The following is a 13,823-nucleotide window of genomic DNA, read 5'->3' on the forward strand; positions in this document are numbered from 1 at the left end:
ACCAAAGTTTCTTTAACCAGTCATCTGTTCTTGGGCATTCAGGTTTCTTCCAGTTTCTGGCTATAGTAAAGAGTGCTGCAATGAACAAACAAGTGCAGATGTCACTTCGACTATACATTTTTGCCTCTCTGGGATATATTCCCAGGAGTGGTATTGCTGGGTCAAATGGGAGCTCAATTTCTAATTTTTTGAGAATCGTCCATACTGTTTTCCAGAAGGGCTGAACCAGTCGACATTCCCACCAACAGTGAAGGAGTGTCCCTTTCTCGCCACATCTGCGCCAGCATCGGTGAAGCAAGGTAGTTTTTATCAAAAGTAGCTTACTTAGAAAGAAATGTGGGGAGAAAGAGAAGTACATATTCCGTGGAGAACATGAGTTCCCCAGAGTGGAAAAAAAAAACAAAGAAGCAGAGAGGGATGCAAGTGAGATATGTGTTCAAGGGGGGGAAATGGTCTTAAAGAGCAAGCCAAGTTTTTTCATCAAAAATATAATGCTACCCCTAGTACCCACCTCCAGGAGTGCTGGGAGGCTCTGTGTCATGCCCAGCAATGTTTGGGGTAGGAATCTCTGTGTGTGCCAGGTATGTGCTCTACCCCCGAGCTCTCTCCCTGGGCCTTTCCTAGTATTACTCTGCTTAGAGCAGGCAGTTGCTATTACCAAGTATTTTTGTGCTGATCTGAATTTCCCAGCCTCTCTTGCAGCTATGGGGAACTGTAGGATTGTTGCATCTCAGTTCAGCACACATGTTGGGTGTCATTCTTAGGGCAAAGCCTATCAGAGTGAGTACCCCTCACATGGCTCCTCCCCATTGCAGTGCCCTGGAAACTGCATCATTGAGAGGTAGAGCTACCTCGAGGGGTCAGCCAACCCACACTGGACTGTCACAGGAGGAGGAACAGACTTTACTGCATTACATTTGAGACTTATATTACCACAGCATTGCCTTTCTGACATAGATGGTTAGACCACCAATGTCACTGTAGGTCACACAGCATTTGTCGCTGCACCTGTTTATTGATTATTGATATTTTGCTGCCTACCACATAGGAATGAACAGAAAACATAGGCACAAGAATGAGGAAAAGAGAACATGAAGTCTTTGTTATTGATAAAATGGTATTAAAAGTGTGCTTGGGCCAGAGAAATAGTACAATACGTAGGGTACTTCCCATGCATTATTATACTTTTGAGTTTATAGCACCACACACAGGCCCCAGAGCCCACTGGGAGTGGTCTCTGAGTGCAGAGCCAGGAGTAATCCCTGAGCACAGCCAGGTAAGGCTCAAAAAATGTGAAAAAAGTGGGGTTCCTCGAAACCCATCAAGCACTAAGAGTTTCCCAGGAGATGGTAAGCTTGCTATAAGAAAACATCACAAAGATCACTGACTATAGGCAAGTCACAAGGAGAGAGGACCTCGAGGGTCAGCTCTCCTCCCAGCCTCATCAAATCAATGTCAGCTCATCCCTGGAGAAGCTAACTAAAGGAAAGATCAGGATAATTATTCAGAGTTCCGAGGTACAAAAAATGAAGTGGCCAGGAAAAACATTCTCCCTAACACTTGCAGGGCACTTGAAGGGACGTTGATTATATCTTCCTATGAGAAGTCCTGGTCCACATGCCAGGTGGGATTTAGCCTGGCCCAATGTGGACAGACCATTCTGGGAAGAAGCGTCCTTCCCAATGAAATGGTGATAGCCGCCTTCCAGAAAGTGGGAAGGTGAGCCAGAGAAATGGTACAGTGGGATGTAGGGTAACACTGGTTTGTCCTTTCTAAGGTGTTTGCATGCGTGTGACTAACCCTGGTTCAATCCCTTACACATGATCACTTGAGCACTGTTTGGAGCACCTCCTGAATACAGAGCTGGGAGTAGCCCCTAAACACAGTGTGTGTTGCCCAAACCCCCCAAAATACAGGTTTGAAGGCAGGAAGAATGGTACTCTAGTCTCATACTCTATCATCTTCTAGTGCCCCCTTTCTTATTACCAAGAAACCACCCACATTTTATTTCTTGAAACTCTGCTCCTTAACTCAAGGATTCTAGCTTGAAGATCCCAAACACACAGGGAATCTATAAAGACCATAAGCCTTAGTAGACTGAAAAGGTCAAATGGAATCCAAATCCCCACAATAAGGTGGCAGATGCACCCAAAATACCAAATGTATTTCTAAATTCTCTTTTGTATGTTACTTTGTGTTGCCAGAACCCTCAGATATATGTCCTTCAGAAGAGTTAATCTACTTTTCCTCTCACCAGGGGATCCCATGGCATTCAGGATCACTCAACCCATGAGTGGCACCAGAGATTACACTCAGGACCTCGAATTTACTCTACCCACTTCCTAAACCACTGAGCCCTCCTCTTCCGGGTCCTTCTCACCTGGATCCCTAACAGCAGAACCGCCCCAGGGCTTGGAACTGTGGCCCCGTGCTGGCCAGACAAACACTCAAAGCCACTAAGCCATTGTCTTTTTTTTATTATTATTATTTTTATTTTTATTAGTGAAACACCATGAGGTATAGTTGTAGACTTACAAACTTCTGTGCTTGGGTTTCAATTATACAATGATTGAGTACCCATCCCTCCACCAGTGCCCATTCTCCACCACCACTAATCCCAGTATCCCTACCACCCCCTACCCACAATCCCACCCTGCCTCTGTGGCAGGACATTCCCTTTTGTTATCTCTCTCCTTTGGGGTGCTGTAGTTTGCAAAAGGTGAATTGAGTGGCAATCATGTTCGGTCTACTTTCAGCATGCATCTCCCATCCTGGGCAGATTCTCCCAACACCCTTTATTTGGTGCTCCCTTCTCTATCTGAGCTGCCTTTTCCCCTAGCGTGTGCAGCACAGAGGTAGGGCGTTTGCCTTGCACGCAGCCAACATGGCTGTTCAATTCCTCTGCCCCTCTTGGAGAGCCTGGCAAGCTACCAAGAGTATCTCGCCCGCATGGCAGAGCCTGGCAAGCTCCCCGTGACGTATTCGATATGCCAGACACAGTAACAACAAAGTCTCCAATGGAGATGTTACTGGGCCCGGTGGAGCAAATCGATGAACAATGGGAGGGCCTTTACTTTACTTTACTTTACTCGAGCGTGTGCAGCTGACCTCCAAGCCATGGAATAAACCTCCTGGTACTTATCTCAGCTATTCTTGGGTATTAGTCTGCTATTTTGTTACTCTCTGTTCCCCAGATGAATACAATCTTTCTATGTCTGTCCCTCTCTTTCTGACTCATTTCACTTAGCATGATACTTTCCACGTAGTACCACTTGTATGTAAATTTCACGACTTCATCTTTTCTAATGTCCATAATTTATTTAAGCAACAAATGTAGTTTGTTTTATGCACAACAACCAAGAACTTTCAAAACAAGGTGGTGGCATGGGCAGGAATCATCAAAAAGATTCCTCCCTGGCCTGGCGAACTATGGTGTCATTGATATGCTGAAACCCCCAAGCCAGGCCCGCTAATGCTTAGAAACAATAAAACTACTGTTCATTGCCAGAAATTAAATCTACATCCCGATTCTACAGGAGAATGGCTTTGCCATGCAGGTATCACATGGCCCCCGCTGAGCTAGCCTGGGCCAACTCTCTGGGAGGGCAGAGGTGGAGGAACGAGAAAGCCACTGTTGCAGACAAAACACCTTATTATCCTTTCATCGGTCCAAACTACTTAGCTGTTGGCTCCCATCACATCATCATGGCCAAGAGTCTCACCCCACTCCCACCCGCTGCACACACACACACACACACACACACACACACACACACACACACCTTTCCTTTGCCAGCTAAATGATGTTGTTTTTAAACATGCTGTTCAATATAAGATTATTGACAATATTCTAGCTTACTCCTCCACATACTCAAATTGGGTGTTATCTCAATTAGCAACAATCTCGTTAACATTTGCTAAATCAGCGTGTGGTGGCCGGAAGGCCAGCACTTTTGTTGTTGTTGTTGTGATTGTGTCGCCATAGCTACACTACAACCTCCATCTCTTCATCCTAAAGCAGGCGTCCCTTGGGGTATCGAGTTACCTCACAAGGTCTAATCATGAGATTGTGCAGAAATCAAAGAATGTGGCTAAAGGATTTAATTCGTGAAGGCAGGATTTTATTTTTTAATGAGAATTGCATCGCTGCCTGCCGCATAGTTTGCCAATAGCTAAGGCTGGTTTGGAAATCCTTACTTTGGATGCAAAGCAATCCACTGGAAATGACTGTAGGTCTGAATTGGCGGGGTTTTTCAGATTTTTCTCTTTAATGGTCGACACAGTATTACTTTAGTCTTTTTTGCTTAGGTTCAGAAAATATTTTTCTGCCTAATAATCAGGCATAAAATTTTGTTTAAGAACATATTTCTTGGGACTGGAGAGATAGCACAGCGGGTAGAGCATTTGCCTTGCATGAGGTCTACCCAAGGGCCGGAGCGATAGCACAGTGGGTAGGGCGTTTGCATTGCACACAGCCAATATGGCCGACCCGAGTTCGATTCCTCCGCCCCTCTTGGAGAGCCCGGCAAGCTACCAAGAGTATCTCGCCCACATGGCAGAGCCTGGCAAGCTCCCCGTGACGTATTCGATATGCCAAACACAGTAACAACAAAGTCTCCAATGGAGATGTTACTGGGCCTGCTCCAGCAAATCATTGAACAATGAGAGGACCGTGACCGTGAGGTCTACCTGGGTTCGATTCCTATCATCCCATATGGTCCCCTGAGCATTGCCAGGAGTAACTCCTGAGTGCAGAGCCAGGAGTAACCCCTGTGCATCGCTGGGTGTGACCCAAAAAGCAAAAAAAAGAGAACATATTTCTTGGCAGTGGGGACAGATAATGAATATCTCCACAGATAATGACAATTTCCTCCTCACAGAATCAAACTAAATTAGCCAATCAAATCAAAGCATAACAATAATAATACATATTTTTAAACTCACTCTTCAATCTTTGTTTTTCTTAGTATAAACTATCTTGCTGATTATTTGACTGCAGGAGAGTTTGTTCATTCAACAATAAGTAAGTGATATTTATTTAAAATAATGTGATATTCTCTCTCTCCTTTTGGGTGCTGTGGTTTGCAAAAGAGGCATTGAGTGGCAATCATGTTTGGTCTATAGTCTACTTTCAGCATGCATCTCCCTTCCTGGGAGTATCCTCCAAACACCCTTTATTTGGTGCTTCCCTCTCTATCTGAGCTGCCTTCTCCCCCACTCTGTGCGGCTGGCCTCCAAGCCATGGAGTGAACCTCCTAATACTTATCTTGGCTATTCTTGGGTGTTAGTCTCCTGTTTTGTTACTTTATATTCCCCAGATGAATGCAATCTTTCTATGTCTGTCCCTCTCTTTCTGACTCATTTCACTTAGCATGATAGAAAACAAAAGGGAATGCCCTGCCACAGGGGTGGGGTGGGATGGGGGGTGGGGGGTGGGAGGAATTCGGGGAGCATTGGAGGTGGGGAATGGGCACTGGTGGAGGGATGGGTACTCAATCATTGTATAACTGAAACTCAAGCACAAAAATTTGTAAGTCTACAACTGTACCTCATGGTGTTTCACTAATAAAAATTTAAAAAAAATAAAGATACCAGCCATAAATTTAAAAAAAAGAAGTCTTTCTCAAGAGCTCACACTCAAGTGAAAGAAAAGAATATCAAACGTTGTTGTAATTCCAGAACCGAAAGTTTGTATTAGGTGGAACATTTGTGATCAAGAGTTAACATTGCTTTTTGTGGCATGCTCTGTGTGACAAAGAAGAAAATCTATTGGTCTAGATTACTAAATAAAGCGCTGGTAAAATAAAAAAAATTTTCTTAAAAAATAATGTGATATTTTAATTGCATATTTGATAATATTCAGAAAATGTTACTTTTATCAGTTCTACTACTGAGTCATTATACAAATTAGGGAAAATATTACATTCTATAAATTTCATTTTTTCTTGGTAAAATTTTATCTGCCCTATCTGCCACTTAGAATTCCTGTGGGAAAAAAATTATTTTAACTGTCAAACATTGCATAAAACAAAGTAGTTGTACTTACTGCCTAAAAGAAGAGAAAGCATACTAAACAGAAAGCATACTAAACAGAAAAGGAAAATGGGCTATAATGATAGTACAGCAGGTAGGGTGCTTGTCTTGCACGTGGCTGACACAGGTTCAATCCCCGGCACCCCATATGGTCCCCCAAGCATTGCCAGGAGTAATTCCTGAATGCAGAGCCAGGAATAACCCCTGAGCATCACTGGGTATGGTACCCCACCACTCCAAAAAAGGAAAAAGGAAAGTTAGTCTAAATAACAACAATAAATGTAGACAGATTAAACAAGAGTATATGAATGATTTTAACCCACCTGTTAAAAGCAAAGATGAAAATTAACTGATACATTTTCTTTTCTCCTCTGTATGAACCATTGTCCTGAACCCTCTGTGCTTTTCTTTACTTATACCTTACCTCCTAGCCAAAAAGTAAGCATCTGTCCAACCTGTAATTAATTTAGTACACCACAAACATACTCCCGTGCGCGCACACACACACACAGTGTTTTTTTTCATAGAAGACACTTGAAATATATTTAGTTATTTTGCTGGGATTATCACAAAGGGATATTGTGAAACATTTCACCATCTTGGAGCTTCACAAAAATCTACAACATAAGATTCTCAATGCAGAATGCTTACTTTATTTTTGTTTCGTTTTGTGGGGGGTCCACACCTGGCTGCACTCAAGGATCCTGGTCCCCCAACTCCTGCTGGGTTAGAGGACTCAATGGGGTGCTGGGGATTGAACATGGGTCTGGCATATGCAAGACAAGTACCTTATCTGCTGAACTATCTGCACCTTAACTTTTTCTCTTTGCCCATCTTTCTTAAAGATACAGACCTAATATGTACACTAGCAAACAAATGTAATACTGAGTGGACACAGAGTTCTCTATCTCAGTCTCCTACACCTCCTACATCTCACTTCTTAACCAATTTATCTTTCGTCCTCCCCCCCCCCCCCCCAGGAATTGTTATTAGAAAAGGGCATTTATAACCAAGAAAAAGCACACGAAACTTTTTCTTTCATAACCCCCAAGATAGCGTTTCACTTCAAATGCTCCATGTTGAATCTTCCCATAGGGATAGGTGGCCCACTTGTCTGGGAAAATAATACTGTAACTATATATAATCTTACCTTTTTCTTGGGAACTCAGAGTGACCAACATCTGCAAAAGAAAGAAAGAAAAAAAGAAAGGAAAGAAGTTAGTCAAGAAGAATCAGAGACACGAATAAAGACATCACAAATCAGAGAAAGGAGTTAAGGAAAGTAGGAGAATAGGCAGATGAAAAATGCCAACCATGCACCAAAATAACCCACAGGAAAATTGAATTAAATACTTTTGTTCGTTTTGGTTGGGGGTCGCTCCCGGCTGTGCTCAGGGATCACTCTTGGCAGGCTGCCTCTGTAGAGCTCAGATTCAACCCTGGTCAGCCACGTGCAAGATAAGCCCTCTGACCAACCCACTGTCTACTCTCTCCAGTCCATACTACTTCTTAAGGCTAAACTCGACACAGCAGTGAAGAAAACTAGCCGGGGGGCTCCACAACTCCCGGAGAATTCTCCAGGCCCCATAATGAGGGTGAGCTGATATGACCGAGAGTTCCCAGATGGGGTAGGTGCTGTCTCCTCGCCGCCTTCTCCAGGTGGAATCCGGGCGACCATGAACTTCTACAATCATGGCTCCCATATGTGGGCACGAGGACTATTCTTCCAAACCACATGGCCACATAAGTAGCCGTGCAGCATTTCCTGATACGCAAAGTGAGCAATGGAAATAAATTGATCTAGTGTCTATCTCTGGAAGGCAGGCTTCCAGCTGGTGGTGGGAAAATCTGAGCAAATTATAATGGCCAACCAAAATGCAATCTGGACTGTACATTTAACTACGATGCTATGCCACCCTGGGAGGGGAAGGGTGTTTGTCCCTCCGCCTGTCCCCCCTCGCGGCGGCGGCATGGTGGCCCTCATCTTTTGGAGTCTAATGAAGAGCCAGGTATGGGACTGCATTCACAAGGCACACGGGGTCTCGTGGGATGGGGGATGGAATCGACCCTTCTCCCAGGCTTGACCAGTCCCTGGGTTGCCACCCACAAATGCCTCCTCCGGCTCCTGAACGACCATGATCCCGGAGGCTCACAAATCAATCTCAGAACCCAGGGGCTTTGGCAATAATCCCTCTAGGCTTATTACTAAAATATCAGAAATCCAAAAGAAATCCGACATCATATGCTAATTATCTTCATAATTAGCAATATAAAATAAATTATCTAATAATGTCTTTTTGGTAGGTCTGAATGTTGGGGAAAATTCCAAATAATAATGTTGGGTCTTTTGTCGTAATATTGAATGTGATCTACGTAAAGAGAGAGAGTAAAGTGGAAATCTGCCACACCAGCAGGGGGGATGGTTGGGAGGCGGGTATACTGGGGTTCTTGGTGGTGGAAAATGTTCACTGGTGAAGGTATGGGTGTTTGATCATTGTGTGACCGGCCGAGACTTAAACTGAAAGGCTTTGTGACTGGTTCTCACTGTGATTCAATAAATAAAACTTTAAAAAAATAATTAATTTAATTAAATTTTAAAAAATTTTAGGACTGGAGAGATAGCACAGTGGGTAGGGTGTCTGCCTTGCACACGACCAACCCGGGTTCAATTCCCAGCACCCCATATGGTCCCCTGAGCACTGCCAGGAGTAACTCCTGAGTGCAGAGCCAGGAGTAACCCCTGTGCATCGCCAGGTGTGACCCAAAAAGCAAAAAAAAAAAAATTTATAAAAGGCTGAACTCATCTTGCAAGAGAGAGGGAAATCTCTGCAAAAGCCTTGCCTCAGGGGCACTGCCTCCCTTGGAAGTTACAGCTTTTGCTGCATGAAATTTTTATGTATTAAAAACCAAACTTGGTTAGACTGTGAAAATAGTACGGTAGGCTAAGGTGCTTGCCTTTTATATGGTCGACTCTACTTCAATCCCCAGCACCAGATACTGTTCTTTGAGCATGGCCAGGAATGATCACTGAACGCAGAGCCAGGAATAGGAGTAAGCCGTGAGCAGAGCTGGTTGTGTACCCCCCAAAACAAACAAATAACCAAGCTTGGGCTGCCAATTTTAAATATACACACAGGGGTCCAAAGAGACAGTACAAGAGGTTAAGGTGCTAACCTTTTGTTTTGTTTTGGGGCCATACTTGGTGGCTCAGGGCTTACTCCTGGCTCTGCACTCGGGAATTACTCCTAGTGGTATTTGGGGGTCCCAGATGGGATACTGGTGATGGAACCCAGGTCTGCCACATGCAAGGTAAGTGCCTCACCTGCTGTACTGTTGCTTCAGTCCCTAAGGTGCTAGTCTTGCATGCGGCTGACCCTGGTTTAACCCCAAGCATCTAAGCTTTGAGTGCAGAGCCTGGAGCAGAGCACAAACACTGTTAACTTGTGACCCTATCTCCTGCCCCCACCAAAATATACATACACAGTCCAGAGACTGAATATAATACTGAATCAATCCTTAATAAACACTTCTACAAGGACTGATAATATGAATGGTAATGCGCTTTCCCATTATCCTTTCATGCTATAATTTATCCCACAGCACAGCTTTTGATCATAAAGAAACATGCTTTTGATAAAATCTCACTAATTTGCAGGCTGAAATAGCTTTCAGGTGACTGTTAGCAAATGTCTTACACAAAGTGTACATTGGTTGACAAATTTGGCTGCCTGTTAAAACCACCTGGGAAATTTTTTTTAAATTCCAGGCTTCCAGTCACAGTTCAAATGTCCAAATTACTCACAAGCCCTGGAAGTGGGCCACAAGCATCTGTATTTTTTGAAGCAGACAGGTCTGGAGAGACAATATTGTTTCATGTCTACACACACTGGTCTGGAATCAGACAGCCTGGAACCAAATCTGGCCCAAACTTCTGATCTTGGGAGAATTTACTCAAGTTCTGTTTTCTTAATTTCCCTTAAAGATAGTTATTTAGGATAACAGAAAGTTGTGTGAAAGTTATTTAGGATAACAGATCTGAAGCAATACACATGGTGCCCCAAATATAATAAATGTACACACTGGATCGGAGATCACGATCATGATCATGATCATCCTGCTGTTCGATCATCCTGTTGTTCTTCGATTGCCTCGAGCAGGCACCAGTAACGTCTCCTTCGTTCTAGCCCTGAGATTCTAAAAAGTGCCACATCCAAGGCTCTTTTATGGTTAGGAGAATGAGACTCATCATTGTTACTGGTATTTGGCATATTGGGTACGCCACGGGGAGTTTGCCAGACTCTGCTGTGTGGGCAGTTTACATTCGGTAGCTTGCCACGTTGTCCAAAGCAAGAATGAGATAATCCACCATGTGCTTCCAGGAGCTGGGTTTTATAGTCTCTGGGTCTTGGCCGTTGATGGGATTACACGGTGCGGGGGTGGAGGGGGCAGTTCCACCCAGATCCTCCATCTTTCAGTAGGCCGAGGTCACACCCACCAACTGCACCCCCACACCCACCCCCGTGCTGTGTAATCCCATCAATGGCCAAGACCCAGAGACTACAAAACCCAGCTCCTGGAAGAGGACAGTACAGAGTCTCCTGCCCCCGCACCTGGCTGTCCTCTCCGGGGCCCCTTGGAGGGGGGAGGGTGGAGTTTCTCTCCCCCACCACCCACCCCGAGCAGAGCCCTGGCAGCTGAAAACCTCCGGAACCAGCCACAACCATGCTGAGACCATTCTCCACACGCATGAAGATACTGGCAGAGGAACAAAGGCATGCGGGTGCCGGGGCTGAGATCTCCAAGCCTGCTCGGACAGGGGCTGAGCATCCTCCATATATAGGGCCAGGGAACAAATAGGTTGGCCATGTGTGAGACAAATACTTTAATTGGAGATAGAAACTGGAAATTAAGTTACCATCATCAGAACTTACTCATGTGAAGGGATCACTAAAAAATGATGATTGGAAGGATTGGTCGAGATGGGAGATGTGTGCTGAAAGTAGAGAAAGGACCAAAAGTGATGGCATTTCGGTTTCTGTGTTGCAAACCATAATGCCCAAAAGTAGAGAGAGTATGTGGGAAATTGTCTGCCATGGAGGCAGGGGGAGGGTGGGAAAGGAGGGGTATACTTGGGAGATTGGTGGTGGGGAATATGCACTTGTGGAGGGATGGGTGTTTGAACATTGAATAATTGTAACTCAAACATGAAACCTTGTAACTGTATCTCATGGTGATTCAATAAAATTTAAAAAAAAGAACTTACTCATGTGTTTCTAGGGGAAATAATGCATGGCATGGGGCGGGAGGGGTTCAGCAGTGCCCATGCTATTCTCTATTCCCTATAGAGTCCTTGGAGGTCACTCCCGGAAGTGCTCAGAGAACCCCAACCTCCAGCATGCAAAGCCTGTACACAGCAATTTGAGCCTTATCCCTAGCACAAGAACTTTGCTTTTTGAGGGGATTGGGTCACGCTTGGAGATGCTGGGGGCTACTCCAGGCTCTCTCTGTGCTGGAGGGAGGGCAGGGGGCATTACAGACAACATCAGGGGGTCAAGTGGTAGTGGGTATCCAACCCAAGTTGGCTGCATGCCTGAACCCCATGGGGTGGTGGGGATTGAACCCAGATCACAATCCAACCTGGCTATGATAGCCATACCTGCTCTATTATATCCCTGGTCCCCTGTATATCACACACACACACACACACACACAAATATATATGTGTGTGTGTGTGTGTGAACCTCACACATGAGTGAAGTTCCATGGAACCCAGGTAATGCGGAACTTTGTGACCTTGGACTCTGGGCCCAACAGGACCCAGGAGCAGAGATCCTCTGCTTGCTTCCCCCAGTCTCTGGCAACACAGGGGTCACACCCATAAGCCACCTCCTGCCACTGTCAGATAATCTCCTCATCAGCCGGCCACCCTCCAGAACTCAACGGCTACTTCTCCCGGAAGTGAGCATAAAATGAAACCCCCATAACTGTGCCACTGGACTCTGCACCAGGCTGTTTTCACTTGGGGCACCCCAGAGAGGAGCGAGTGAGAGTCCTCCCTACCCCAAGGGACCCAGTCCCAGAAGCTGACCTCCACTACCCAACCACCACCATGCTCCAGGTCACTTTCCACGCGCTCAGGCTGAAGAACCTCACAGATGAGTGAACATATTCCTGGACACATCATAAGACACTCCCTACCCATTTTCCATAATTACCACATCATATTTGATGGGGTTCAGACAGTAGGCAGCAAATCATAGAGGGAAATATATATATATATCTGAGAGCCTGGCAAGCTACCAAGAGTATCCCGCCCACACAGCAGAGCCTGGCAAGCTATCCATTGCATATTCAATATGCCAAAAACAGTAACAATAACGGGTCTCATTCCCCTGACCCTGAAAGAGCCTCCAATACGGCAGTGTTGGGAAGGACGAGTAAGGAGAGGCTGCTAAAATCTCAGGGCTGGGATGAATGGAGACATTACTGGTGCCCACTCGAGTAAATTAATGAACAATGGTATGACAGTGATATAGTGACATATATATAACTATATATATGTATATGTATATATATATATATGTATATATATGTACTTGGGTAATAGAAATAGTACAGGGGCTCAGCCATGCAGCTGACTTCGGTCAGGACCTCAGAATCCCCTGAGCACTTTCAGGAGTGACTGCTGGGTGTAGCCCTAATACACCCCCATCCATCCGCAGTAACTATTCCTGCCAGCAGCACATGAGCAAGTTTTGATGACAGTCAATAAATTTCCAGTGACATCTGAACATAGGTTGCGAAGGGGCTCCTCCTTCCCCCACCCCACCGTGATGAAACTGTGGAATCCGGCAGCCTGTGCAGGAGGCAGGAGTGAGAGCAAGTACACCCACCGCCAGCTCAGGCCCGAGACATGTTCCTGCAGGAGCAATGCGTGCTGAGTCTCAGCCAGCTCTCAAAACACTGGGTTTGCAGGGAAGAGGGTGCTAGAAGAAGTTAAAGGCATCACCAAGAACAAGCCAAATTCAGAATATGCAAGATTTAACCCAATTTTTAAGCAAGTAAATGGCATTTTAAAGGGGGCGTGGGGGTGGCAGCTGGGACGTGGCTCAGTGGTAGAGTACATGTCACACCTGCGTGAGTTCCAACCCCCCCCCCCAGCCAAACTAAGCAAATAAAACCACACTACCCCCCACCCCCATCTCCCCCAGGTCCTGGCAACCGAAAACAAACACATAAACACAATTCAAAGAGCAATAGAATAAAAGGGTAATAGATGAAAAATAACAGAGAAGAGAGAAAAGTTCCAAAAAGTACGTGTGGCCCTTTTTTGAGACATAATTTAATTGAGCCATCTACAAAAATGCATTCCAATTTTTATTAATTGTGAAGGAAATAGATTTTATGGAAAGGAACTTAATTGGAGATATGTGTTCAGGAGAGAACACAAGCTGCTTCAGAGTGGGGGGAAAATGCTGTGAAAAATATTTTAAGATAATTAGGGAAGCTTAAAATGTACTAGGTATTACATGATCATAAAAAAAATAACAAGTTGGGGCCTGGCTGATAGCACAGTGGGTACGGTGTTTGCCTTGCACACAGCCAAGCCCAGTTCAGTCTCTGGCATACTTATATGGTCCTCTGAGCACTGCCTGAGTGCAGAGCCATGAGGAACCCCTGAGCATCACCAAGTGTGCACCCCTCCCCAAAGAAAAAAAAGAATAACTAACAGAGTAGGCACCTAGAGTGACAGTACGCTGGACATTTGCCTTGCACGCAGCTGACTTGGG

The 13,823-nt window shown here is 45.1% G+C and overlaps 2 protein-coding genes across 2 annotated transcripts in view; both read right to left on the reverse strand.

Annotated features, from left to right (window-relative positions):
• Positions 1-13,823, reverse strand: part of ARL9 (ADP ribosylation factor like GTPase 9) — a 202,288-nt gene that overhangs the window by 165,546 nt on the left and 22,919 nt on the right. The gene's annotated exons all lie outside the window — the stretch shown is intronic.
• The window catches only part of SPMAP2L (sperm microtubule associated protein 2 like), a 51,631-nt gene that overhangs the window by 32,931 nt on the left and 4,877 nt on the right, over positions 1-13,823 (reverse strand). Inside the window, exons 2-3 of the mRNA XM_056111189.1 lie at positions 7,184-7,214; positions 6,047-6,049 (exon numbers count right to left, since the gene is read on the reverse strand). Coding sequence (XP_055967164.1) covers positions 6,047-6,049; positions 7,184-7,214 — 34 coding nt within the window. The remainder of the gene's footprint in view (positions 1-6,046; positions 6,050-7,183; positions 7,215-13,823) is intronic.

This window comes from Sorex fumeus, unplaced genomic scaffold (genome assembly GCF_029834395.1).
Source record: "Sorex fumeus unplaced genomic scaffold, SorFum_2.1 ptg000013l, whole genome shotgun sequence".
Taxonomy (NCBI): domain Eukaryota; kingdom Metazoa; phylum Chordata; class Mammalia; order Eulipotyphla; family Soricidae; genus Sorex; species Sorex fumeus.